Below are 26,210 nucleotides of genomic sequence, written 5' to 3'. Positions count from 1 at the left end.
GCGCGAGGGCCAGTGGACCTTGATTGCCGGCAAAACCAAAATGGCGGCCCTGACCTCGAGCTTTCGTATGTGGTTAATATTCAATCAAGTTTTGGAACAATCATGTTCTGATTATTTTCCATTAAAACGTTCTATACTATTAATCGTGCTTATAGTATGCGAAATATTTTTTTGGGTCTTATGGTCATTAGTAGGGATGTACCGAATATTCGGTTTGCCGAATTTATTCGGCCGAATCGGTCATTTTTGCAAAGGTTCGGTAAACCAAATCTTTTACGAGCACAAATTTAAAGCGTTAAACTTGTCTTTTCTGTTTATTAAAGGTACCACGCAATCTTTCAAAAGCCCAAACATAACCAAAATTGCTTCAATTTTTATCTTTTTCAACACATTATTGTTTTTCCCACTGTAGTAAAAAATTAGTAATTCTTCGGCAGGTTGCCAATCATGCCTTTTTCAACCCCATATGACTAAAATGACGACGAAACACAACCATTCTGTACTAATTGCCTGGTAGATCAACAATTTTTCATTTAAACGCTTAGCGTACCACTTTGCGTGACGTCATGAATGATTCGGTTGATTCGGCCGAACTTATTTGGCAAACGCCGAATATTGGGTTTCGGCGATCCGAAATTTAAACGAATCGGTACATCACTAGTTATTAGTTTATCGTTTCCAAAACAGATAGTAAATCTTTGCTTTAATGTAAAACAAATATTTTTCGCAAGATAGAATTCAACAATATTTACCGGCTTTGTCAGCTTTATCACTCCATCGCAGAGTTTCTCGACACCTTCACTTTCGATCCCACATCCATCCAGTTTAAGTTGTTCCATTTTGTGAAGGCAAGGTGCCAGTGAAGCTGCTCCCGTGTTGCCGATCTTGTTGTCGGAGAGGTCGAGTATCTTCAGCTTATTTTAATGCAACAAATATTATCACACTCATCGTAGTGACAAATTTAAGTAACTAGAAATAAACAACACAAATTAGGTTTACGCCTTGTTATAAATGCTACGACTTTTTAACACATAATTTCTGTTAAACTTTAAATTTGGCATTTCATCAATTAAAGATAAAGTAAGACATGAAAACATGGAAATTAAGCTTTAGAATGTTCACACTATTTTTGTTAAAGAGAATTTACAAACCAATCCTGGCTTTTCTAGCTTAATGGAAGAAATTTATTTAGGTTAATTGCGTTGTTTAAATTCCGTGTTTAAGCGCCCTGGCCTTGCGTCTTCGATTAAATTTAACATCCTTGTGTCGGGTGATGTGGTGTTATGGCAACACACGAGTAAAAAGTATGCGCCGCACGTTTGTTTCACTATACGTTGTTGTTCGTCATGCTGAATACAAAAAAGCTGTGACAAAGTTGTTTGTTAGAAACAAAATGTGTGTATAAGGGACAGTGTCGCCTTCAAAAAATTTTCTAAAGTAGATTGCTAATCTACGAACACAACATTTGCACCATCTCAAGATCTATTGAAAATTTAATTTTTATCGGCATTTTGCTCCGTGATTTAAGAGTTGATCTGGTTCTGAAAGAAAATTTTCATATGTTCTATGCTAAAAAAAAGAAAGGAAGCATCTCTGTCGACGTATACGAGCGTCGTAACGTAATTTCAGCTATGGAAGTGGAAAGTAGCACTTCTGTTAACAACGTGTGTTGCATTCAGATTTTCGCATAATCCAGTTAATCTTCTAAGAAAGCTGGGTATATTCATTATACCAGGGTTCGGCAACCTTTTTTGCTCTGCTCTGGATTCATATGCGTAGGATTCTTATTTCATAGCGATCATGGAGTCAGGATAAAAAAATTTCGTTTTTATTCATCGTCCTATGACATCATTAATGCATTTCTAAGCTGTGTCGCTGTAGCGCAGTAGTTTTCAAACTGTGCGTCGCAACGCTCTGGTGCGTCGTTTCAATTTTCCAAGGGGGATCGCAGAATAGTTCCGTTTCGTGGATTTTTGTTGTTGTATCAATAAACACAATTTTAATAAAAAGTTTCCTCATTAACTTTTATTTGCTGGTGCGTCGCAAATCCAGAAAACTTTTCGAGAAGCGTCGCAGCAAAAAACAGTTTGAGAACCATTGCTGTAGCGAATTGCCGAAGAGACATGCCAAGGGGCTTAGAAGCCGGCAGTTGCAGTTAGAGCCGAGAGGTGGTTGTGTCGGGACTGTTATATATGTGCTGCTTGCTTTCTATCTTTATCAGTATAATACAGTTTGATTTGAGTACTGACAGCCCGTTATTGCTACAGAACCTAAAAAGGCCGTTATAAAGATTGTCGAGCACGACAAACTGTTGTCAAATTGGCGACAAAAACTGTTGTCAAAAGAATAAATCTCAATTCGTATCGTCCACAATATTACACTAGTTTGACATTCTAGAAAACTGAAAATGAAAACTGTGGTTTATGAGGAGTTCAAGAAACGAGCCAAACCGTAGTTGCATGTAATTATACGAAGAGAAGGGTAAGGCTCCGACTGGCGAGACGCACTCAAACAGTAGATGAAACCAACCGATTTCGTATTAGCTCTTGTAACGCTTGGATACCAAGACAGCAAACTAAGAAACACCATCCTGTACACTTCTCTGCCTGCTGTGCTAACCGGACAAACGCCTTGCAGAGACTTTACCGCGCGAAAATTGCTCGAAGGAAGAACCAAGCTTCAGAGAGGCGTCAGGTTGAACAATTAACGCAAACAAGTTTGTTGTTAACAGTGAAAAGACGCAGTGTTAATGTTGCCCGGCTTAAACCTGAAGTTAAACCTGGTCGCTGAAGAATTGATACGCTTGGCTGAGGAAAATAAACATTTGCGACTGGAACTAAACGAATTGAGAAATGAGAGCAAACGTTTTTCCTCTCGTCTGTGCTTTCATTGCGATGGCGATAGATCGCATCCATAGGCGCCGAGTTTTGCAAAAAATGCAATGTGGCGGACGTAAAATATGAATTCACTTTGTGTGACGTCACCAATGCGGGCAACCACAAGAACTCAAACGCCCAACAAACTTTCAATAGAATGCAACGTTCGTCAAAATCAGAAAAATACGAAATGTTTGATATAATATTCAGCTGGCAATTGCAACATGTTGCTGTAGCGTTTATCATTGGTTTAGTAACGTTTAAAAAATGTTTCGTCAAGTTGTTGCTGCTTTATATCTCCTTAGATAACAATTTATTACTAAACATTTGCATGGTACAAAGCAATGGCCGAACATTCACTGACAGACAATTGTGTGTTTGACGTCATAAACAAGGAACTAACCACTACAGGTTGCAGTTTTAAGCCACGTTTTGTTGTTGAATCGCCATTACGCTTGTTAAAAAGCAAAATTGTTGCTAATATTCTTCAGATTTTACGATATTTCGTACAATACCGCAACGAACTAACCAAAATTTCCACGGTGACCGCCACCGTGCTTTGCAAAGCAAAGGTGGCGGTGCCACCCCGGCACCCCACCACCGCCTACTTGGCGCCTATACCTATGATCGCATCTATAGACGTCATGAATGATTCGGTTGATTCGGCCGAATTTATTCGGCAAAACGCCGAATATTGGGTTTCGGCGAGCCGAAATTTAGACGAATCGGTACATCACTAGTTATTAGTTTTTCGTTTCCAAAACAAATATGAAATCTATCCTATGAACCAAAAAAAAATATTTTTCGCAAGATAGAATTCAACAATATTTACCGGTTGTGTCAGCTTTTTCACTCCATCGCAGAGTTTCTCGACACCTTCACTTCCGATCTCACATGTCCTAAGTCTAAGTTGTTCCATGTTGTGAAGGCAAGGAGCCAGTAAAGCTGCTTCCGTGTTGCCGATCTTGTTGTAGGAGAGGTCGAGTATCTTCAGCTAATTTTAATGCAACAAATATTATCACACTCATCATAGTGACAAATTTAAGTAACTAGAACTAAACAAACACAACTTAGGATTACGCCTTGTTATAAATGCTACGACATTTTTTTTCTGTGCTAACCGGACAAACGCCTTGCAGAGACTTCAGGCTAGAAAAATAGCTTCGTGTCGTCATAGATTGCACACCGCTCTCGCGCGTTATGCGCCAAAGTCCACCCCGACCAATCATTACACCTGGACCGACCACATCGGTTGAAATTCCCCACGCACACCAGTATATACCGCGATTTTAGTAAAACAAGTCAATTTAATGTTAAAGTTTGGATAGGTGGGAGCTAATGAAAAGACTAACCTGCGTCAGTTTAGGCTATGCTCAAATAATTCCAAAGTGTTTGAGTTTAACTTGAGGGTTGCGGACTTGGTCAATTTTATTTGAAATCTGCGCGAGGGCCAGCGGACCTTGATTGCCGGCCAAACCAGAATGGTGGCCCTGACCTCGAGCCTTCGTATGTGGTCATTAGGCATGCTAGGCCGGGTAGAAATAATTTTATTAGCCGGCAAATATAAATCGGATTCATTAGAGCTGAGACATAGAGTTGCAAGGTGATACATAAACGTTTTTGTGAAACATAACCACATATCTTAAAATATTTAATCAAGTTTTGGAACAATCATGTTACGATTATTTTCCATTTAAACGTTCCATACTATTAATCGTGCTTGTAGTATGCGAAGGATGTACCAAATATTCGGTTTGTCGAACTTATTCGGCCGAATCGGTCATTTTTTGCCAAGACTCGGTAAACCAAATCTTTTACGAGCACAAATTTAAAGCGTTAATAGTGTCTTTTCTGCTTATTAAGGTACCACGCAATCTTTCAAAAGCCCAAACATAACCAAAATCGCTTCAATTTTTATCTTTTTCAACACATTATTGTTTTTCCCACTGTAGTAAAGAAATTAGTAATTCTTCGGCAGGTTGCCAATCATGCTTTTTTCAACCCCATATGACTAAAATGACGACAAAATACAACCATTCTGTACTAGTTGCCTGGTAGATAAACATTTTTTCATTTAAACGCTTAGCGTACCACCTTGCGTGACGTCATTAATGATTCGGTTGATTCGGCCGAATTTATTCGGCGAACCGAGATTTAGACGAATCGGTACATCACTAGTTATTAGTTAATCGTTTCCAAAACAAGTAGTAAATCTTTGCTATGAAGCAGAAAAAAAATATTTTCCGCAAGATAGAATTCAACAATATTTACCGGCTTTGTTAGCTTTTTCACACCATCGCAGAGTTTCTTGACGCCTTCACTACCGATCCAACATCTAATCAGTATAAGTTCCTCCATGTTGTGAAGGCAAGGAGCCAGTAAAGCTGCTCCCGTGTTGCCGATCTTGTTGTCGGTGAGGTTGAGTATCTTCAGCTGATTTTAATGCAACAAATATTATCACATTTATCATAGTGACAAATTTAAGTAACTAGAACTAAACAACACAACTTAGGATTACGCCTTGTTATATATGCAACGACTTTTTAACACATAATTTCTGTTAAACTTTAAATTTGGCATTTTGTAAATTAAAAATAAAGTAAGACATGAAAACATGAAAATTAAGCTGTAGAATGTTCACACTATTTTTGTTAAAGAGAATTTACAAACCAATCCTGGCTTTTCTAGCTTAATGTAAGAAATATGTGTTTAGGTTAATTGCGTTGTTTAAATCCCGTGTTTAAGCGCCCTGGCCTTGCTTCTTCGATTAAATTTCACATCCGTATGTCGGGTGATGTGGTGTTATAGCAACACACGAGTAAAAAGTATTCGCTGCACGTTTGTTTCACTATGCGTTGTTGTACGTCATGCTGGATGCAAAAATAGGCTGTGACAAAGTTGTTTGTTAGAAACCAAATGTGTGTATAAGGGACAGTGTCGCCTTCAAAATTCAGATTATCGCATAATCCAGTTAATCTTCTAAGAAAGCTAGGTATATTCATTATACCAGGGCTCGGCAACCTTTTTTTGCTCTGTTCTGGATTCATATGCGTAGGATTCACATTTCATGGCGACCATGGAGTCAGGATAAAAATTTTAGTTTTTATTCTGTCACCGTCCTATGACATCATTAATGCATTTCTATGCTGTGTCGCTGTAGCGCAGTAGTTTTCAAACTGTGCGTCGCGACGCTCTGGTGCGACGTTTTAATTTTCCAAGGGGGTCGCAGAATAGTTCCGTTTCGTGGATTTTTGTTGTTTTATCAATAAACGCAACTTTAATAAAAAGTTTCCTCATTAACTTTTATTTGTTGGTGCGTCCCAAGTCCAGAAAACTTTTCAAAAATCGTCGCAGCAAAAAAAGTTTGAGAACCACTGCTGTAGCGAATTGCCGAAGAGACATGGGCCAAGGTGCTTAGAAGCCGGCAGTTGGAGTAGGAGTCGAGAGGTGGTTGTGTCGGGACTGTTATATATGTGCTGCTTGCTTTTTATGGTTTTTAGACTTTATCATTTTAATACAGTTCGATTTGAGTACTGACAGCCCATTATTGCTACAGAACCTAAAAAGGCCGTTATAAAAATTGGCGAGCACGCCAGGACTGCTGTTGTGAGAAGAATAAATTTCAATTCGTATCGACCACAATATTACACTAGTTTGACATTCTAGAAAACTGAAATTAAAAACTGTTGCTTATGAGGAGTTCAAGAAACGAGAGACCGCCGTAGTTGAATGCAATTGTCCGAAGTGATGGGTAAGGCTCCGACTGGCGAGACGCACTCAAACAGTGGATGAAACCAACCGAGATTTCGTATTAGCTCTTGTAACGCTTGGATACCAACTATCTTAAAAGACAACAAACTAAGAAACACCATCCTGTACGTTTCTCTGCCTCCCGTCCTTCTGTGCTAACCGGCCTTGAGAACAAACGCCTCGCAGATACCTTACCGCGCGAAAATTGCTCGAAGGAAGAACCAAGCTTCAGAGATGCGTCGCGTCGAGCAAGTAACGAGAACGTTTTTGTTGTTAACAGTGAAAAGCCGCGTGAAGTTAATGTTGCCCTGCTAAAGCCTGAAGTTGATTTAATACCTGAAGAGTTGAAATGCTTGGGAGAGGAAATTAAACAATTGCGGCTGGAACTAAATGGTTTGGGAAATGAGACCAAACGTTTATCCTCTCGTCTGTGCTTTAACTGCAATTTCGATGGACATTTCGAAAGAAATTGCCGGCAAGAGAGACCACGTTCTTCTATCAGGGACCCGGGTTAAGCACCAGGACAGAACAACTCATTTAACACCAACGAGAGCATGCTGTACAAGTATGCCAATGTTAACATTAATGATATTTCTTAGTTTACACTAATCGGCACTACGCCCACTGTCAGTGTGGTGTCTAGTGTAAGAAACTTACATATGTGCAGTGCAGTCTTGCCGAATAATTCGCGCTTTGCCCCAACAGTAGCCGCATTCGAATGGAAGGTTTCAAAATCACTGCATCTGCTTATATGTTGTCGGATGTCGTCGAGCAGTGGCCTTCATCAAACGACCACGTCTTTAGATACGACGGTCAAGATTTTATCCAGCGGCCGAATAAATATGAAGCCAAAGAGCCGTGTATTTTTTGAGATCTGTTTGTGTTACTATGAGTTTTGCGCATCATAGCAGATGATAAAATAACAGATCAAAAATGCTTTAGCATGCTGTGACGCAGCTACAGACGAATCCAGTTAATCCAATACTGTTTAGTCGCACCATCCGTTTAGTTGCATAACGACCGTAATCCAAAACGGTAGCTCATTTGGGGATAAAATCAAATTATTTTACGAGCACAATTTAAAGCGTAAAACGTGTCTTTTCTGCTTATTAAGGGTACCACGCAATCTTTCAAAAGCCAAAACATAACCAAAATTGCTTCCATTTTTATCTTTTTCAACACATTATTGTTTTTCCCACTGTAGTAAAGAAATTAATAATTCTTCGGCAGGTCCCATATGTCTAAAATGAGGACGATACACAACCATTCTGTACTAATTGCCTGGTAGATAAACATTTTTTCATTCAAACGCTTTGCGTACCACATTGCGTGACGTCATGAATGATTCGGTTGATTCGGCCGAATTTATTTTGCAAAACGCCGAATATTGGGTTTCGGCGAACCGAAATCTAAACGAATCGGTACATCACTAGTTATTAGTTGATCGTTTCCAAAACAAATAGTAAATCTTTGCTATAAAGCAAAAAATATATTTTTTGCAAGATAGAATTCAACAATATTCACCGGTTTTGTTAGCTTTTTCACTCCATCGCAGAGTTTCTCGACACCTTCACTTCCGATCTCACATCGAAACAGTATAAGTTGTTCCGTGTTGTGAAGGCAAGGAGCCATTGAAGCTGCTCCCGTGTTGCCGATCTCGTTGCGGGAGAGGTTAAGTATCTTCAGCTGATTTTAATGCAACAAATATTATCACATTTATCGTAGTGACAAATTTAAGTAACTAGAACTAAACAAACACAACGTAGGATTACGCCTTGTTATAAATGCAACGACTTTTTAACACATAATTTCTGTTAAACTTTAAATTTGGCATTTAAGCAATTAAAGATAAAGTATGACATGAAAACACGAAATAGAAGCTGTAGAATGTTCACACTATTTTTGTTAAAGAGAATTTACAAACCAATCCTGGCTTTTCTAGCTTAATGTAAGAAATTTATTTAGGTTAATTGCGTTGTTTAAATTCCGTGTTTAAGCGCCCTGGTCTTGCTTCTTCGATTAAATTTCACATCCGTGTGTCGGGTGATGTGGTGTTATAGCAACACACGAGTAAAAAGTATGCGCTGCACGTTTGTTTCACTATACGTTGTTGTACGTCATGCTGAATACAAAAAAGCTGTGACAAAGTTGTTTGTTAGAAACAAAATGTGTGTATAAGGGACAGTGTCGTCTTCAAAAGATTTTCCAAAGTTTGCTAATCTTTACATTTGCACCATCCCAAGATCTATTGAAAATTTAATCTACATTTTGCTCTGTGATTTAAGAGTTAATCTGGCTCTGAAAGAAAATTTTCATCTGTTCTATGCTACAAAAAAGAAACGAAGCATCTCTGTCGACGTATACGAGCGCCGTAACGTAATTTCAGCTATGGAAGTGGAAAGTAGCACTTCTGTTAACAACGTGTGTTGCATTCAGATTAACGCATAACCCAGTTAATCTTCTAATAAAGCTAGGTATATTCATTATGCCAGGGCTCGGCAGCCTTTTTTGCTCTGCTCTGGATTAATATGCGTAGGATTCATATTTCATAGCGACCATGGAGTCAGGATAAAAAAAAATACGTTTTTATTCTGGCACCGTCCTATGACATCATTAATGCATTTCTATGCTGTGTCGCTGTAGCGCAGTAGTTTTCAAACTGTGCGTCGAAATGCTTTGGTTCGTCGTTTCAATTTTCCACGCGGGTCGCAGAATAATTCCGTTTCGTGGATTTTTTTGTTGTATCAATAAACGCAACTTTAATAAAAGTTTCCCCGTTAATTATTATTTGCTGGTGCGTCGCAAGTCCAGAAATCTTTTCGAGAAGCTTCGCAGCAAAAAAAGTTTGAGAACCACGGCTGTAGCGAATTGCCGAAGAGACATAGGCCAAGGGGCTTAGAAGCCGGCAGTTGGAGTTGGAGTCAAGAGGTGGTTGTGTCGGGACTGTTATATATGTGCTGCTTGCTTTTTATCGTTTTTAGACTTTTATCATTTTAATACAGTTCGAATTGAGTACTGACAGCCCGTTATCGCTGCAGAACCTAAAAAAGCCGTTATAAAAATTGGCGAGCACGACAGGACTGCTGTTGTCAGAAGAATAAATCTCAATTCGTATCGTACACAATATTGTGTTTGAAATTCTAGAAAACTGAAAATGAAAACTGTGGCTTATGAGGAGTTCAAGAAACGAGCCACCGCCATAGTGGCATGCAACTATACGAAGAGAAGGGTAAGGCTCCGACTGGCGAGACGCACTCAAACAGTAGATGAAACCAACCGAGATTTCGTATTAGCTCTTGTAACGCTTGGATACTAAGTATCTCAAAAGATAACAAACTAAGAAACACCCTCCTGTACACTTCTCTGCCTCCTGGCCTTCTGTGCTAACCGGCCTTAAGGACAAACGCCTTGCAGATACCTTACCGCGCGAAAATTGTTTGAAGGAAGAACCAAGCTTCAGAGATGCGTCGGGTCGAGCAATTAACGCGAACGAGTTTGTTGTTAACAGTGAAAAGCCGCGTGAAATTAATGTTGCCCTGCTAAAGCCTGAAGTTGATTCAATAACTGAAGAATTGAAATGCTTGGCTGAGGAAGTTGAACATTTGCGTCTCGAACTAAACGATTTGAGAAATGAGAGCAAACGTTTTTACTCTCGTCTGTGCTTTCATTGAAATGGCGATGGACATTTCGCAAGAAAATGCAGGCAAGGGAGACCACGTTTTCCTATTAGGGACCCGGGTTAAGCACCAGGACACAATAACTCATTTAACACCAACGAGAGCATGCTGTACAAGTATGCCAATGTTAACATCAATGATATTTCTTTGTTTTCACTAATCGGCACTACGCCCACTATCAGTGTAGTGTCAAGTGTAAGAAACTTACATATGTCAAGATGGAGTCTTGCCGAATAATTTAAGAGCTAATATATGTTTGATTTAGTGTCGCATGTATCAAACCCACTGCATCTGTTTATATGTTGTCGGATGTCGTCGAGGAGTGGCCTTCATCAAACGGCCACGTCGTCAGATACGACAGTCAAGATTTTATCGAGCGCCTGAATAAATATGCAGCCAAAGAGCCGTGTATTTTTTGAGAGCTGAACCAGAAAACTAAATAGGCAACGGGGCAATTTAGTGGCATTTTGACGGGTAAATTACGTATTCAGTCTCGTGCGGTCTAGTTACGCATCGTGCGGACATTTGTGTGGGAAATTTTTCAAAGCGATCTTAGGACGTATATGACGTCATTAGGGAAATTCCCAAAAGAAAATGTTGGACGCCCCCCCAAAAAAACTTTCTGGATACGCCCCTGCTGGTGACCGTAAATTGATTAAAACTCGTTTCCTAGACATACGGCCTTAAAAACTGGTCTAAATGGACTTTGTGTGAATGAATAGATACTACAAGCCCAGTAGCCATTTTAACCGGATTTTTCTAAGAACGTTTCGATACAGATTGTGACGTCATAAAAATTTATTACTGATAACTAAATCGTTCAGATTAAATTAAAAAAAAAAACAAAATTAAATTGGACTTAAGCAACCAGTAGATAAGATATAAAGAGATAATTCACGTTTCTTTGCATCAGCAAAATATAAATGAAAATACCCAAATATTCGGCGGTCCTTGGTGAAATAAGAACCTGTGATACGGCCACCATTGCGTAAAGGGTATGCACCCCTGCTGTGGCGTTTAAACTTAAGACTTTCTATCTGTATGTGACACTTTTTGTCATTAGTGATTTGTGTTGTTTGGAGCGACGTTTATTGCAAACAAATTGTCCAACCCTATCATGGAGTGAAGCAAAATGTCAGTAAAATGCGATTTGATGAGGCAGAAAACGAACAAAAAGACGCACAGGTTGAAACTTGTAGATCGACACAAACTTGTTTTGGTTTTAAGAAGTTCAAACCCGGGATGTGCCTTGTGCGGAAGATTAGCGGAAGTTGAAAACATATCGTTGACATCCTACGTGACGTAATTGCAGGATTTTATTACCACCTACGTGTCTTGTTGCGTCAGATATCACCCAATATTAGAAAACTAGTTGTTAGCCTACAATGCAAATAGCAGTTGGTAACCACTGTGTCTACTGCATATTAGTATTAGTTTTAACTAAACCTATGTACCGAGAATTTGGTTTGCCGAACTAATTCAGCCGAAACGAATAATTTTACTAATATCCGGTTTTGGCTAAATAATGTGTTGCGTTTCAGCCCAAAACGAATATTTTACAATCAAAATTTTAAAGCGTAAACCGTGTCTATTGTGCCCAATCACCACACAATCTTCTAAAATATTATCAACTACTAATGAAACCTATCATTTTTCCACTCGTACAAAACGTCAGTTATATTATCAAAAGACTGGCAACTATTCTTATGCAGCAACATCATGCTTGCCTGCTGATAGTAAAGTTCTATGTTACAAAAGAATAAGGAAGCATCTCTGTTGGTGTAAACAAACGTCGTAGTGACGTAATTTCAGCTATGGAAGTGGAAATTAGAACTTCTGTTAACAACGTGTATTGCATTCAGCTAAGCGCACAATCCAGTTAATCGCATAATAAAGCTTGGCATATTGATTACACCATTAACTGGTTATTATGTGCAGCATATATCATAGTGACCATGAATTCAGGATAAAAGTACTGCTTACATTATGAGTAATGTAAGAATGTGATTGAATTGTTTTGCACTACAATAAATATCTGCCTCAGCAACATGCCCAATAGCCACCATATTGTATAGTTTTTTCCTCAAGGAAAGCACGTGCTGCAGGCTAGAAAAATAGCTTCGTGTCGTCATAGATTGTACACCGCTCTCGCGCGTTATGCGCCAAAATCCATCCTGACCAATCATTACCCTTTGGACCGACCACATCGGTTGAAATTCCCCACACACACCAGTATATACCGCGATTTTAATAAAACAAGTCAATTTAATGTTAAAGTTTGGATAGGTGGGAGCTAAAGAAAAGGCTAACCTGCGTCAGTTTAGGCTATGCTAAAATAATTCCAAAGTGTTTGAGTTTAACTTGAGGGTAGCGGACTTGGTCAATTTTAATTAAAATCTGCGCGAGGGCCAGCGGACCTTGATTGCCGGCCAAACCAAAATGGCGACCCTGACCTCGAGCCTCCGTATGTGGTCATTAGGCATGCTAGGCCGGGTAGAAATAATTTATTAGCCGGCAAATATAAATCGGTTCATTAGAGCTGAGACATGGAGTTGCAAGGTGATACATAACCGTTTTTGTGAAACACAACCACATATCTTAAAATATTTAATAAAGTTTTGGAACAATCATGTTACGATTATTTTCCATTAAAACGTTCCATACTATTAATCGTGCTTGTAGTATGCGAAATATTTTTTTGGGTCTTATGATTATTAGTAGGGATGTACCGAATATTCGGTTTGCCGAATTTATTCAGCCGAATCGGTCATTTTTGCAAAGATTCCAAAGAGCACAAATTTAAAGCGTTAAACATGTCTTTTCTGCTTATTAAGGGTACCACGCAATCTTTCAAAAGCCCAAACATAACCAAAATCGCTTCAATTTTTATCTTTTTCAACACATTATTGTTTTTCCCACTGTAGTAAAGAAATTAGTAATTCTTCGGCAGGTTGCCAATCATGCTTTTTTCAACCCCGTATGACTAAAATGACGACAAAACACAATCATTCTGTACGAATTGCCTGGTAGATAAACATTTTTTTCATTTAAATCAGGGGTGACCGACCAGTCGATCGCCATCTCCAACGACTTGATCTCAAGTCGAACGCGAGGGTTGCAAAAAATTATTTGAAACAGTTGCTTTGTAACGCGTTGCTGTAGATAGGTGACTTTGTTGGATGAATTTATCATAAGGATATATTAATAAGTTCATAAGTACGCGTTCCAAAAGCAATAGTTGAAGTAGTAACTGTTACTTTGTTCTGGTGCTAGCTATGACTTTGCTATCTTGTATTGGAATGGCAGAGAATTGAACTACCTCAAAAGTCGATCTCGAATCAAAAAAGGTTGGGCACCCCTGATTTAAACGCTTAGCGTACCACTTTGCGTGACGTCATGAATGATTCGGTTGATTCGGCCGAATTTATTCGGCAAAACGCCGAATATTGGGTTTCGGCGAACCGAAATTTAGACGAATCGGTACATCACTAGTTATTAGTTTATCGTTTCCAAAACAAATAGTAAATCTTTGCTATGAAGCAAAAACATATTTTTCGCAAGATAGAATTCAACAATATTTACCGGTTTTCTTAGCTTTTTCAATCCATCGCAGAGTTTCTCGACACCATCACTTTCGATCCCACACCAATCCAGTATAAGTTGTTCCATGTTGTGAAGGCAAGGAGCCAGTAAAGCCGCTCCCGTGTTGCCGAATTCGTTGCCGGAGAGGTCGAGTGTCTTCAGCTTATTTTAATGCAACAAATATTATCACATTTATCGTTGTGACAAATTAAAGTAACTAAACAACACAACTTTGGATTACGCCTTGTTATAAATGCAACGAATTTTTAACACATAATTTCCGTTGTGTTATCACGGAGTATGAATGGGGCCGTATGTTATCTTTGTTACAAATTATATACCTATTCTATAATACCGGGGTCCGCAAATAGTGGGTTGCGACCCAAATTTGTGTCGCAAGACCTTCCAGTCTGGATCGCAAAGTATTTTTAAGTTTCCAAGAATATAAGCATCGCATCCATAGGCGCTGAGTTTTGTAAAAAATGCAATATGGCGGACCTAAAATATGACGTCACTTTGTGTGACGTCACCAATGCGGGCAACCACAAGAACTCAAAAGCCCAACAAACTTTCAATAGAATGCAACGTTCGTCAAAATCAGAAAAATACGAAATATTTGAATTAATATTCAGCTGGCAATTGCAACATGTTGTTGTATCATTGGTTTAGTAACGTTTAAAAAATGATTCGTCAAGTTGTTGCTGTTTTATATCGCCTTAGATAACAATTTATTACTACACATTTGAATTGTACAAAGCAATGGCCGAACATTCACTGACAGACAATTGTGTGTTTGACGTCATTAACAAGGCACTATAACCACTACAGGTTGCAGTTTTAAGCCAAGTTTTGTGGTTGAATCGCCATTACGCTTGTTAAAAGGCAAAATTGTTGCTAATATTCTTCAGATTTTACGATATTTCGTACGATACCGCCACAAACTAACCAAAATTTCCACGGTGGCCCCCACCGTGCTTTACAAACCCAAAGTGGCGGCGCCACCCTACCACCGCCTACTTGGCGCCTATGATCGCATCTATAGTTTTAATGATTTTCAGCTTTTTCAACCTCCTAATTATTATTGCATTATTACATATCACTACGAAACTGTTACATCCAGCCTTTGTAACAATCCAACCTTTGTAGCGTTACATCCAGCCTTTGTAGCGAACATTCGGTTTGCCCAACTAGTTCAGCTGAAACGAATAATTTTACAAATATCCGGTTTTAGCTGAATAATATGTTGCGTTTTAGCCCAAACCGAATATTTTACAATCACAATTTTAAAGCGTAAAACGTGTGATTTGTGCCAATTAACCACACAATCTTCTAACATACCATCAACTACTTACTAATAAAACCTATCATTATACCCACTCATACAAAACGTCAGTTTATTATCAGCAGACTGGCAACTATTCTTATGCAGCAACATCATGCTTGTCTGCTGATAGTAAAGCTCTATGTTACAAAAGAATAAGGAAGCATCTCTGTTGGTGTAAACAAACGTCGTAGTAACGTAATTTCAGCTATGAAGGTGGAAATTAGAACTTCTGTTAACAACGTGTATTGCATTCACCTAAGCGCACAATCCAGTTAATAGCATAATAAAGCTTGGCATATTAATTACACCTATAACTGGATATTATGCGCAGCATATATCATAGTGATCATGAATTCATGACAAAAGTACTGCTTATATTTTTAGTAATGTAAGAAAGGGATTGAATTGTTTTGTACTGCGTTAACAATCTGCTTTAGCATCATGCCCAATAGCCGCCATATTGTATAGTTTTTTCCTCAAGCAAAGCACGTGCTTCAGGCTAAAAAATAGCTTCGTGTCGTCATAGATTGTACACCGCTTTAGCGCGTTATGCGCCAAAGTTCACCCTGACCAATCATTACCCCTGGACCCACCACATCGGTTGAAATTCCCCACACACACCAGTACATACCGCGATTTTAGTAATACAAGTCAATTTAATGTTAAAGTTTGGATAGGTGGGAGCTAAAGAAAAGGCTAACCTGCGTCAGTTTAGGCTATGCTAAAATAATTCCAAAGTGTTTGAGTTTAACTTGAGGGTCGCGGACTTGGTCAATTTTATTTGAAATCTGCGCGAGGGCCAGTGGACCTTGATTGCCGGCAAAACCAAAATGGCGGCCCTGACCTCGAGCCTTCGTATGTGGTTAATATTCAATCAAGTTTTGGAACAATCAAGTTATGATTATTTTCCATTAAAACGTTCTATACTATTAATCGTTCTTATAGTATGCGAAATATTTTTTTGGTCTTATGGTTATTAGTAGGGATGTACCGAATATTCGGTTTGCCGAATTTATTCCGCCGAATCGGTCATTTTTGCAAATGTTCGGTAAACCAAATCTTTTACGAGCACAAATTTAAAGCGTTAAACGTGGCTTTTCTGCTTATTAAGGGTACCACGCAATCTTTCAAAAGCCCAAACATAACCAAAATTGCTTCAATTTTTATCTTTTTCAACACATTATTGTTTTTGCCACTGTAGTAAAAAATTAGTAATTCTTCGGCAGGTTGCCAATCATGCCTTTTTCAACCCCATATGACTAAAATGACGACGAAACACAACCATTCTGTACTAATTGCCTGGTAGATCAACAATTTTTCATTTAAACGCTTAGCGTACGACTTTGCGTGACGTCATGAATGATTCGGTTGATTCGGCCGAACTTATTTGGCAAACGCCGAATATTGGGTTTCGGCGAACCGAAATTTAAACGAATCGGTACATCACTAATTATTAGTTTATCGTTTCCAAAACAGATAGTAAATCTTTGCTTTAATGTAAAACAAATATTTTTCGCAAGATAGAATTCAACAATATTTACCGGCTTTGTTAGCTTTTTCACTCCATCGCAGAGTTTCTTGACACCTTCACTTCCGATCTCACATCCATCCAGTATAAGGTCTTCCATGTTGTGAAGGCAAGGAGCCAGTGAAGCTGCTCCCGTGTTGCCGATCTTGTTGTGGGAGAGGTCGAGTCTCTTCAGCTTATTTTAATGCAACAAATATTATCACATTTATCATAGTGACAAATTTAAGTAACTAGAACTAAACAACACAACTTAGGATTACGCCTTGTTATAAATGCTACGACTTTTTAACACATATTTTCTGTTAAACTTTAAATTTGGCATTTCATCAATTAAAGATAAAGTAAGACATGAAAACATGAAAATTTAGCTGTAGAATGTTCACACTATTTTTGTTAAAGAGAATTTACAAACCAATCCTGGCTTTTCTAGCTTAATGTAAGAAATATGTGTTTAGGTTAATTGCGTTGTTGAAATTCCGTGTTTAAGCGCCCTGGCCTTGCTTCTTCGATTAAATTTCACATCCGTGTGTCGGATGATGTGGTGTTATAGCAACACACGAGTAAAAAGTATGCGCTGCACGTTTGTTTCACTATACGTTGTTGTACGTCATGCTGAATACAAAATAAGCTGTGACAAAGTTGTTTGTTAGAAACAAAATGTGTGTATCAGGGACAGTGTGGCTTTCAAATGATTTTATAAAGTAGATTGCTATTCCTTAAACGCAACATTTGCACCATCCCAAGATCTATTCAAAATTTAATCTGCATTTTGCTCTGTGATTTAACAGTTGATCTGGCTCTGAAAAAAAATTTTCATATGTTCTATGCTACAAAAAAGAAAAAGTAAGCATCTCTGTCGACGTATACGAGCGCCCTAACGTAATTTCAGCTATGGAAGTGGAAAGTAGCACTTCTGTTAACAACGTGTGTTGCATTCAGATTATCGCATAATCCAGTTAATCTTCTAAGAAAGCTAGGTATATTCAAGCTATGTATTCACCTTTTTTGCTCTGCTCTGGATTCGTATTTCATAGCGACCATGGAGTCAGGACCAAAAATTTACGTTTTTATTCTGGCACCGTCCTATGATATCATTAATGCATTTCTATGCTGTGTCGCTGTAGCGCAGAAGTTTTCAAACTGTGCGTCGCGACGCTCTGGTGCGTCGTTTCAATTTTCCAAGGGGTCGCAGAATAGTTTCGTTTCGTGGATTTTTGTTGTTCTATCAATAAACGCAACTTTAATAAAACGTTTCTCATTAACTTTTATTTGCTGGTGCGTTCCAAGTCCAGAAAACTTTTCCAGAAGCGTCGCAGCAAAAAAAAGTTTGAGAACCACTGCAGTAGCGAATTGCCGAAGAGACATGGGCCAAGGGGCTTAGAAGCCGGCAGTTGGAGTTAGAGCCGAGAGGTGGTTGGGTCGGGACTGTTATATATGTGCTGCTTGCTTTTTATCGTTTTTAGACTTTATCATTTTAATACAGTTTGATCGGAGTACTGACAGCCCGTTATTGCTACAGAACCTAAAAAGGCCGTTATAAAAGTTGGCGAGCACGACAGGACTGCAGTTGTCAGAAGAATAAATCTCAATTCGTATCGTACACAATATTGTGTTTGACATTCTAGAAAACTGAAAATGAAAACTGTGGCTTATGAAGAGTTCAAGAAACGAGCCACCGCCATAGTTGCATGCAATTGTACGAAGAGAAGAGTAAGGCTCTGACTGGCGAGACGCACTCAAACAGTGGATGAAACCAAACAAAATTTCGTATTAGCTCTTGTAACGCTTGGATACCAAGTATCTCAAATAACAACAAACTAAGAAACACCATCCTGTACACTTCTCTGCCTCCCTGCCTTCTGTGCTAATCGGCCTTAAGGAAAATCTTACAGCGCGAACGATTTTGTTGTTAACAGTGAAAAGCCGCGTGAAGTTAATGTTGCCCTGCTAAAGCCTGAAGTTGATTCAATAACTGAAAAGTTGAAATGCTTGGGTGAGGAAATTAAACATTTGCGGCTGAAACTAAACGATTTAAGAAATGAGAGGAAACGTTTTTCCTCTCGTCTGTGCTTTCATTGCAATGGCGATAGACATTTCGCAAGAAAATGCAGGCAAGGGAGACCACGTTCTCCTATCAGGAGCCCGGGGTAAGCACCAGTACACAATAACTCATTTCACACCAACGAGAGCATGCTGTACAAGTATGCCAATGTTAACATCAATGATACTTCTTTGTTTACACTAACCGGCACTACGCCCACTGTCAGTGTGGAGTCAAGTGTAAGAAACATACATATGCCAAGATGAAGTCTTGCCGAATAATTCAAGACCTAATATATGTTTGATTAGCGTAGCTGGTATCAAAACCACTGCATCTGTATATATGTTGTCGGATGTCGTCGAGGTGGCCTTCACCAAACGGCCACTTTGTCAGATACGACAGTCAAGATTTTATCGAGCGCCTGAATAAATATGCCGCCAAAGAACCGTGTATTTTTTGAGAGCTGCTTAACACACGTAGTGATACATGCTGTTGCGTAACCGTTGTGTTATCACGGAGTATCAATGGGGCCGAATGTCATCTTTGTTACAAATTATATACCTATTCTATAACACGAAGGAAGAAAAGCAAGAAAAGGGAGAGCAAGAGGAAAAAGAGGAGAAAGAAAAGGATGGGAGCATAGACAAAATAATGTGGAAAACACAGAAGACGGCATCAGCGGATTTGGATTAGACAAGATGGAATTTACATCATAGTCAATATAGCACTGGCTTTACAGTTACCTACACCTTTCTTTAAATTGCCTTCCAACAGATAAAAGACAGTGGAAATGGCTTTGAATGTAGTTTTGGGTAGAGCTACTAATAGAGAACTCACAGTACACAAAATTTGCTTAATGTCGATAGATGGCGTAAAGCCGTAAAGAGTTCCCCTATTTAAATTACCAGGTGAGACTGGGATAGACTTAGGGTCTAAATTTAACTTATAATTATTATGAAACCCCAGAAAAAAACAAATAGACCAAACAGTCAGCATTTTTTTTTTCGCTGCTTGTCTTTCATCGCTTTATATTTTACTATTAAGAGTTTTTACTGGGTGCTGTCAGCCCGTTATTGCAGCAGAACCAAGATAAAGCGTGAAACACACATGTTTGTTTCACTATGAGTTTTGCACTTGATGGTAGATCATAAAATGGCAGGCCAAAAATGCTTGAACATGCTATGACGCAGCTACAGACCAATCCAGTTAATCCAATACTGTTTAGTCGCACAATCCGTTTAGTTGCATAAAGACCGTAATCCAAAACGGTAGCTCATTTGGTGATAAAATCGCCCGGTTAATCGCACACCACCCTATAACATAATCCAGATAATCGGATAGATTTTGAACAAAATATGTGACTAACTGGAAAGCAGATTTCTATGTAAATGATTTCTCAAAACACAGTAAACGTAACTCATCGGCCATAGTTTGAAAGTGTGACTTGCTGAGGGGGAAAAGAGACAGGCCTCTTTATGTTTTCCTCTTTTTTCTCCATTTTCGTAACACACTTCTCTTAGTATTATTTGCTTTTAAAACTTATCAAAGAAAACCGTCGTTGGCAATCAGTCATCTGATTTAGGAGAAAAATAACTATAAAAAAGCGAAGACAAAACAGTGACCTTTAGAAATTTGAGCCACACTTTGTGCTGTTTTGTGAGAGTTGATCTGGTTCTGAGAACGTAATTTTATTTACGCTATGCTACAAAAAAGAGAAAGGAAGCATCTCTGTCGACGTGAACGGGTGTCGAAGTAACGTTATTTTAGGTATCGAAGTGGAAATTTGTACTTCTGTTAAGAACGTGTTTTGCATCCTGATTTTCGCATAATTCACTTAATCGCACCCGTTAAGCGACCTCAGTTCCGTGTTCGCTTGTGCGCATCAAAACGTGCTATTTGCGGATCAATTCTAAACGCCATTGCCTCGTATGATGGCCGTTTTACACGCATTAACATGACTCGGACATGACGCCCCTGCTCAGTAAAGCTTCTACCGCTTCACAAGAAAGCTTTGTATAATGATTATGTGGTAAAGTGGATACATATGCGCAGCAAATGTCATAGCAACCATGGATTCAGGATACATGTGCTGTTTATATTTCCAATTATGTAGAAAAAATGGTTAAATTGCTTTCTATTCAAATAAATATCAGTCAATCAACAGAACATTTCCTTTTCAGTTTTACATCTACACAACAGATATACCAAGTCGTATTCGCAAGTTAAGTAAAGTTACATTTAAAGGTTTCTTCCTGTGGCGTCACATGCTAAGTCAGTTCCGCGAGTAGTTTTGGTTTCAGATGCTTTGATACACTTTCCCGTGTTTCCCGGGGATTGTAAACTAATTTAGGCGTTTTTATTCCTAAATTTTGTAGCTTTTTGAAGGCCGGATAAAATTCTAGTTTTAAAAACAGTCCGTAGTGAAGAATTGAAGTAATTTAAAACAGACAAACCAACACAACTTCTGATTACGCCTTGCAATTAATGCATCGACTTTTCATGGCTGGATTTAATTAAAACCTGCCATCAGATTTGAATTTTTTCTGATGCTTGTGCTTTGCCAATCATTGCTTATTTCGTTGGCGCATATTGTTATATTTTTTTGATTTTGCGAACCCGTCGAAATCGTTGCTTTTACGAAAAAAAAACACCTAAGGCGAGCTTTGGTGAAGATCAAAAGTAGAATGATTCACAACGCGCGACAAACACGAAAGGCACAATTAAGATGCTTCGCCAGTGGCGAGTCAGTAGATTTGCTACACAACTTTCCCCCAGAAACGGGTTAAACACAAGTATAACGATACTTATATTTCCAACAGCACAAACATCCGCAAGATTTATATGCTTATTGTGAATTTTGTGATTTGCCATGTTAAAATTCGTAGTTAAAGTTTATGTTGTCGACAAATAAAAGATGACACAAAGACAAAATCCAATGAACTAAGCTGGTGAACCAAAACTTGCGCCGTGTTTTATTTTTTATTTTTTTATTGTCTTTATGTTTATTTTACATTGCTTTAATTCCTTTTTGTTATTTATGCTTTTGTCATTCATATCTTAGTGTACTAATAACATGATTTCTTCCTGCAAGGTTTCTCTTCCCGTCAAACCCCACCTTCTTTCCCTAATACGGGTGGCTGGCATATAGTGCCCACTCAACTGGTCCCACCAACGTTCCTCCACTATTTAACGTTGTGCACAAATTTGTATGTTTTTCGGGCGCGCCTTCCCACTATCAGCACTTTATTTGGATCGCGGATGCAACACTAGACTGTGACAAAGTTGTTTGTTTTAGAAAAAATCTAAACTAGCGTCGTTTTCTGCTGATACTTTTTTAAACTATAGTTTGCATGTTTGTTTGCTTTTTCGGACAAGTCAGTTAGTTTAGTTTGGACCGGCAATTATAACCTTAAGTTGGAAATAGTGCCAGGTTTGAGTTTCAAAGAAACATGCTCTATTTTGGTCTGACTCTACATTAGATCGCATTTGGCCGTGGTAAATCTGAATTTTGAGTCTAACTTTGACATTATTTCAACAAATACCTTCTGGCGCCGGGATTACGGCTTGAACCTTCGTAAAATCAACCAAACTGATTGTAATAAAAAACAAGCAACAACATACGAGGACTTATTGGTCTGTAATGCCAAAAGCAGATGGTTACTTATATGTACTTTGCCTATGATTATTAGATTATATTGACTTACAGTATTTGCTCTTCTTACGCTCATAAATATTTATAAAATTCGATAAAATTCCTTAGCGTATACTGCAAAAACTAAACATTACCCTCGTATCGTTTTGTTTATTTTTGTTTATCGTTTTGTTTATGCAAACTAAACTTACATCGTTTGTGCTTGTACAAAGCGTTTGGTTATTCTCTGTACAAAATAACAAAATAATAGCTAGAACTGAAACAACACAATAATTTTTTTACCACCTTAATGGCTGTGTCTCCTTCTTTTTACATGTTGTCTGAAATTTTAGCGTGTTTGTTGTTGCGGCCAAATTATGAACTTTATTTTCCTAAAATGTTGAGTTTTTAGCATTGTATGGGTAAGGTTGTTTTTTACGTTTATTTAATGGTTCGTTGCTTGGTTTGTCATACTTTTACACCCGTTGTTTTACAGAACGACTGAAGATGCCCTTTTGGGGTGAAATATATATCGTTTAACAACTTTGTTAACTGAAATTTATTGGGAAGCACTGTTGCTTCGTCAATTATTCTTAAATTTAATTGTTGCATGTTATTATTTTGCCTCGCGACAGGATAACTAGGAGTCTGTACATTACAGACGCAAACATTGGTCATTGTAAGTTAGTCGTGTGAATGCAATAACTACTATAATAATTTGAAACATATTGCCACCAATACACAGAGATATCTACTTCTTCTGCAGACATATAACATGGCGATTTTGCATCATGGTACAAGTTGCATTAAAACTATGGTATTTTGCGTCATTTGTAATGATCGCATAAGAATATGTTTATTTTCTTACGTTGTTTTTATGCAGTTTTCCTTTATTAGGTCATGCCTTGATTTTTAATAGTTTTGTTTTATCCTTTTATTTGTGCACCTTATATAATTTACTGAATTTGTTCTTGCTCTTTGTGTTTATCAAATTTAGCATTTTGTTTTAGCCTGGAGCGACGTAACCATCAATTTTGGTAAGCGTAGTGCACAAGTATTCAAAGTTACATACGTGGTCGGTAATGATTTGATGATTGTCATGTGACGTTTTACTGGCTTTCCTTCCATGAAGATTTTGTGATTTTACTGTTTTATGGTTGTAAACGAGATAATATAGAGTGTCGCAGTTGTGCTGTTTGTAAATGTTGAAATTACGTATTGGTGTCTTGATAATTGGTTATATTTTGAATAGTTGAGGGCCTTGGTATTGACCGATTTAAGGGCAAGGATCCCGTTGAGTTAAGAGAAAATTTTAAAGCGAGAGAACGTGAAAAACGGAACTTGGTTGAAATTGCTCAAAAATCGACCATATAGAAATATTTAGACAAGTTGGATTTTTTAGAATAACAATTATTTTAACGCACACTTATAAATAACACAGTATTACCGGTTTCGCTCTGTGTTGGATCACGGAGGAAAGATTCTCGTAGTCAGCTGGGATGAGAGGTGAACCACTAAGGTTGAGCTCATCCGGAAGTAGGGAGGCCACAGTCGAAGCAATCTCCGGATCATTCGACTCATGAGCCCAGCTGCAAACTTGCAAGATTTCTTCTTTACTGCTGAGCTTCGGTTTGGACTGGATGAATTTCAAAAGCAAAGATTTTTTTTGCTTCCAATCTTCGACGGAACTTTCAGGAACAAGTGGCTCGAGTTGAAGGAAAACCGAAGAATCGCAAATCCCGAAAACAAACTTGGAAACAACTTCCCACCTTTCGTCTGCAAGTTGTTTGAGGATTTTCTCAAACTCGTCAAGGGACATGATCATCATCAGGTAGAAACTAGAAAAAAACTCTTGCCATATGAGATGAGAGAAATATCGAACTTTGTGACCATCCAATATCGTCAGCTTGAGATTCCCGTGCTTTGTGACTGACGTGTTTGTAAATGCACTGGCTGTGGATTCCTTGATACCTGCTTTTGCGAATGCATTTAACTTAAATACGATCTTCATCTTTAGAAATGCATCATAGGCCAATTTTGCCAGTTTGTCCAACTCACCTTCTTGGTCCCTTAAATGATTGGTTGTGAGATATTGGCCACAAGTGAAAGCAAGAACTCGAGTGAGTGAAACAAACTGAATATCTCCATCGTAATTCATCAAGTAGACAAGAGTCAATATAAAATTGACAGGAACATAACAGTAAGCAAGTACATTGCGGTTTTGCTCTAGATTTTGTTGTATATCGCCGTATCTGTCTTCACATATCTGACGTCCAAGTTCATCTTGTGATGTTGGAGTTAATCCAAGTATTTGAACAATAAACCTGGGTCGATATGAAGGATTGAGCTTGTATAGTTGAGTTGGTCGTGACGTGAAAATCTTACGAGCACGTGGAAGCAAGTTTCCTCCCGCCAAATGCTTCAAAAAGTTTTCCGCTTTGGACTTAGAATGCAGTTGGGGTTGAGGTACTTGTGTGGAAAAAGATTTAAAAGCTGCCTCGTCAAAACCGTCGAAAATCATCACAACATTTGGATCCTTGCAGATGGCCTTGATAATGCCTTTTTCTTGTTCCGTGGTGTAGTCTTGTTCAATCGACATGGTGGAGAGAAGAAACTCAAGAAGTGTCATTTTTCTTTTAAAATCCATGTGCCTGATCACAATGTAGAAGAAGAAGGAAGTCTCTCCGAACAACTCTTCCCTTAAACTTTGCATGGCCCACTTTTTAGCTGAGGTAGTCTTTCCTATTCCAGCTTGTCCAACCACACCGACCACGTTCCCATGTTTTTCCACGTAATCTTGTTTTGCTTTTACTTCATCCTTTTGATGTTTCCTTTCCGCTTCTTGTTGTGCTGTTTCTTTTGCACGACCAAACATTTCTTCACCAGTAATGTTACTTTGTTGTATGTTGTAAACATTTGCAAGTTCCTTTCTGCTGCGAAAATGTCCTTCTGCTTGAAACTCAATATCAATTCGCTGTGGTTCGTCTACTATAGCAAGGTTGACAGGTGTTATTTTCCGTTCAGCAATATTTGCTAGGGACGATTCTTCAACGGCAATGACTTCCACTCTTTGTTTGAGCAACAACATCAGATCTTTAACGAACTGAACATCTTCATGTGTTTCGTTTGTTTCTGGTGCTGCTGCATATTGTTGCACTATTGTAACTGGAGCATTGTAAACTGGTCCAGGTGTGAAGATGTTTGTGTCTCCATGATGCAAATGTAATTCTTCGGATGAAAGAAAATGGTGAGAAATGTCATCAGGTCTTTCTGTGGTATTCGATATAAGGCTATCATTAGGTCGCCCCTGGGTCAAGTGGGATTGAGGTTTAGCATCATCTTGACCCTGGGTCAATTTGGGATGGGTTTCAGTATCATCTGGTCCTTGGGTCAAGCTGGATTGGGGTTCAGCACCCTGTGGTCCTTGGGTCAAGCTGGATTGGGGTTTAGCATCATCTGGTCCTTGGGTCAAGCTGGATTGGGGTTTATCATCATCTGTTCCTTGTGTCAAGCTGGATTGGGGTTTAGCATCATCTGGTCCTTGGGTCAAGCTGGATTGGGGTTTAGCATCATCTGGTCCTTGGGTTAAACTGGATTGGGGTGAAGCGTCATCTGGTCTTTGGGTCGAGCTCGATTGGAACTGGGTTCTTCGGGACAGGTTGGACTTGGTTGCTTCGTTATTACTTTTTCGGGATGATTTTAAACTTTTTTTTGATAGTTTGTTGCCCATCCTTTAATTAAATTCTTTTTGACGTTGTTTCGTGTAAAACTGTCTTGTCATGTAACATTCACACAGTTGTG

The 26,210-nt window shown here is 38.6% G+C and overlaps 3 protein-coding genes and 1 pseudogene across 3 annotated transcripts; 1 reads left to right on the top strand and 3 right to left on the bottom strand.

Moving 5' to 3' along the window:
* Nucleotides 1-533: 533 nt before the first annotated feature.
* LOC145223767 (uncharacterized) lies at nucleotides 534-3,952 on the bottom strand. Its single transcript, XM_080090156.1, has 2 exons — nucleotides 3,709-3,952; nucleotides 534-914 (listed from the first exon to the last, which is right to left on the bottom strand). The coding sequence occupies exons 1-2, from the start codon at nucleotides 3,793-3,795 to the stop codon at nucleotides 534-536; spliced, it is 468 nt and encodes a 155-aa protein (XP_079946282.1). The 5' UTR covers nucleotides 3,796-3,952.
* A 5,062-nt stretch (nucleotides 3,953-9,014) lies between these two features.
* On the top strand, nucleotides 9,015-10,905 carry LOC145223765 (uncharacterized; annotated as a pseudogene).
* Nucleotides 10,906-13,235: 2,330 nt separating this feature from the next.
* LOC145223764 (ribonuclease inhibitor-like) lies at nucleotides 13,236-17,022 on the bottom strand. The gene is made up of 3 exons (XM_080090155.1): nucleotides 16,751-17,022; nucleotides 13,886-14,047; nucleotides 13,236-13,286 (listed from the first exon to the last, which is right to left on the bottom strand). The coding sequence occupies exons 1-3, from the start codon at nucleotides 16,835-16,837 to the stop codon at nucleotides 13,236-13,238; spliced, it is 300 nt and encodes a 99-aa protein (XP_079946281.1). The 5' UTR covers nucleotides 16,838-17,022.
* Nucleotides 17,023-23,810: 6,788 nt separating this feature from the next.
* Nucleotides 23,811-25,814, bottom strand: LOC145223950 (NACHT, LRR and PYD domains-containing protein 3-like). Its single transcript, XM_080090364.1, has one exon. It carries the CDS (start codon nucleotides 25,495-25,497, stop codon nucleotides 23,836-23,838), a length of 1,662 nt encoding a protein of 553 aa, XP_079946490.1. The 5' UTR covers nucleotides 25,498-25,814; the 3' UTR covers nucleotides 23,811-23,835.
* Nucleotides 25,815-26,210: the final 396 nt, after the last annotated feature.

The sequence above is a fragment of the Phallusia mammillata genome, chromosome 4 (assembly GCF_965637545.1).
Source record: "Phallusia mammillata chromosome 4, kaPhaMamm4.hap1.1, whole genome shotgun sequence".
NCBI classification, from domain to species: domain Eukaryota; kingdom Metazoa; phylum Chordata; class Ascidiacea; order Phlebobranchia; family Ascidiidae; genus Phallusia; species Phallusia mammillata.
The sequence above is the reverse complement of the archived record's forward strand: the minus strand, read 5'-3'. Positions and strand labels throughout refer to the sequence as shown.

Coding starts and splice junctions, on each gene's coding strand:
- LOC145223767 (XM_080090156.1), bottom strand. CDS start 3,795: ATGGAACAACTTAGACTTAGGACATGTGAGATCGGAAGTGAAGGTGTC. Junction 915..3,708: donor TGAAAAAGCTGACACAACCG/GTAAATATTGTT, acceptor CATTAAAATAAG/CTGAAGATACTCGACCTCTC.
- LOC145223764 (XM_080090155.1), bottom strand. CDS start 16,837: ATGGAAGACCTTATACTGGATGGATGTGAGATCGGAAGTGAAGGTGTC. Junction 14,048..16,750: donor TGAAAAAGCTAACAAAGCCG/GTAAATATTGTT, acceptor CATTAAAATAAG/CTGAAGACACTCGACCTCTC. Junction 13,287..13,885: donor TGAAAAAGCTAAGAAAACCG/GTAAATATTGTT, acceptor TCGTCATTTTAG/TCATACGGGGTTGAAAAAAG.
- LOC145223950 (XM_080090364.1), bottom strand. CDS start 25,497: ATGTTGTTGCTCAAACAAAGAGTGGAAGTCATTGCCGTTGAAGAATCG.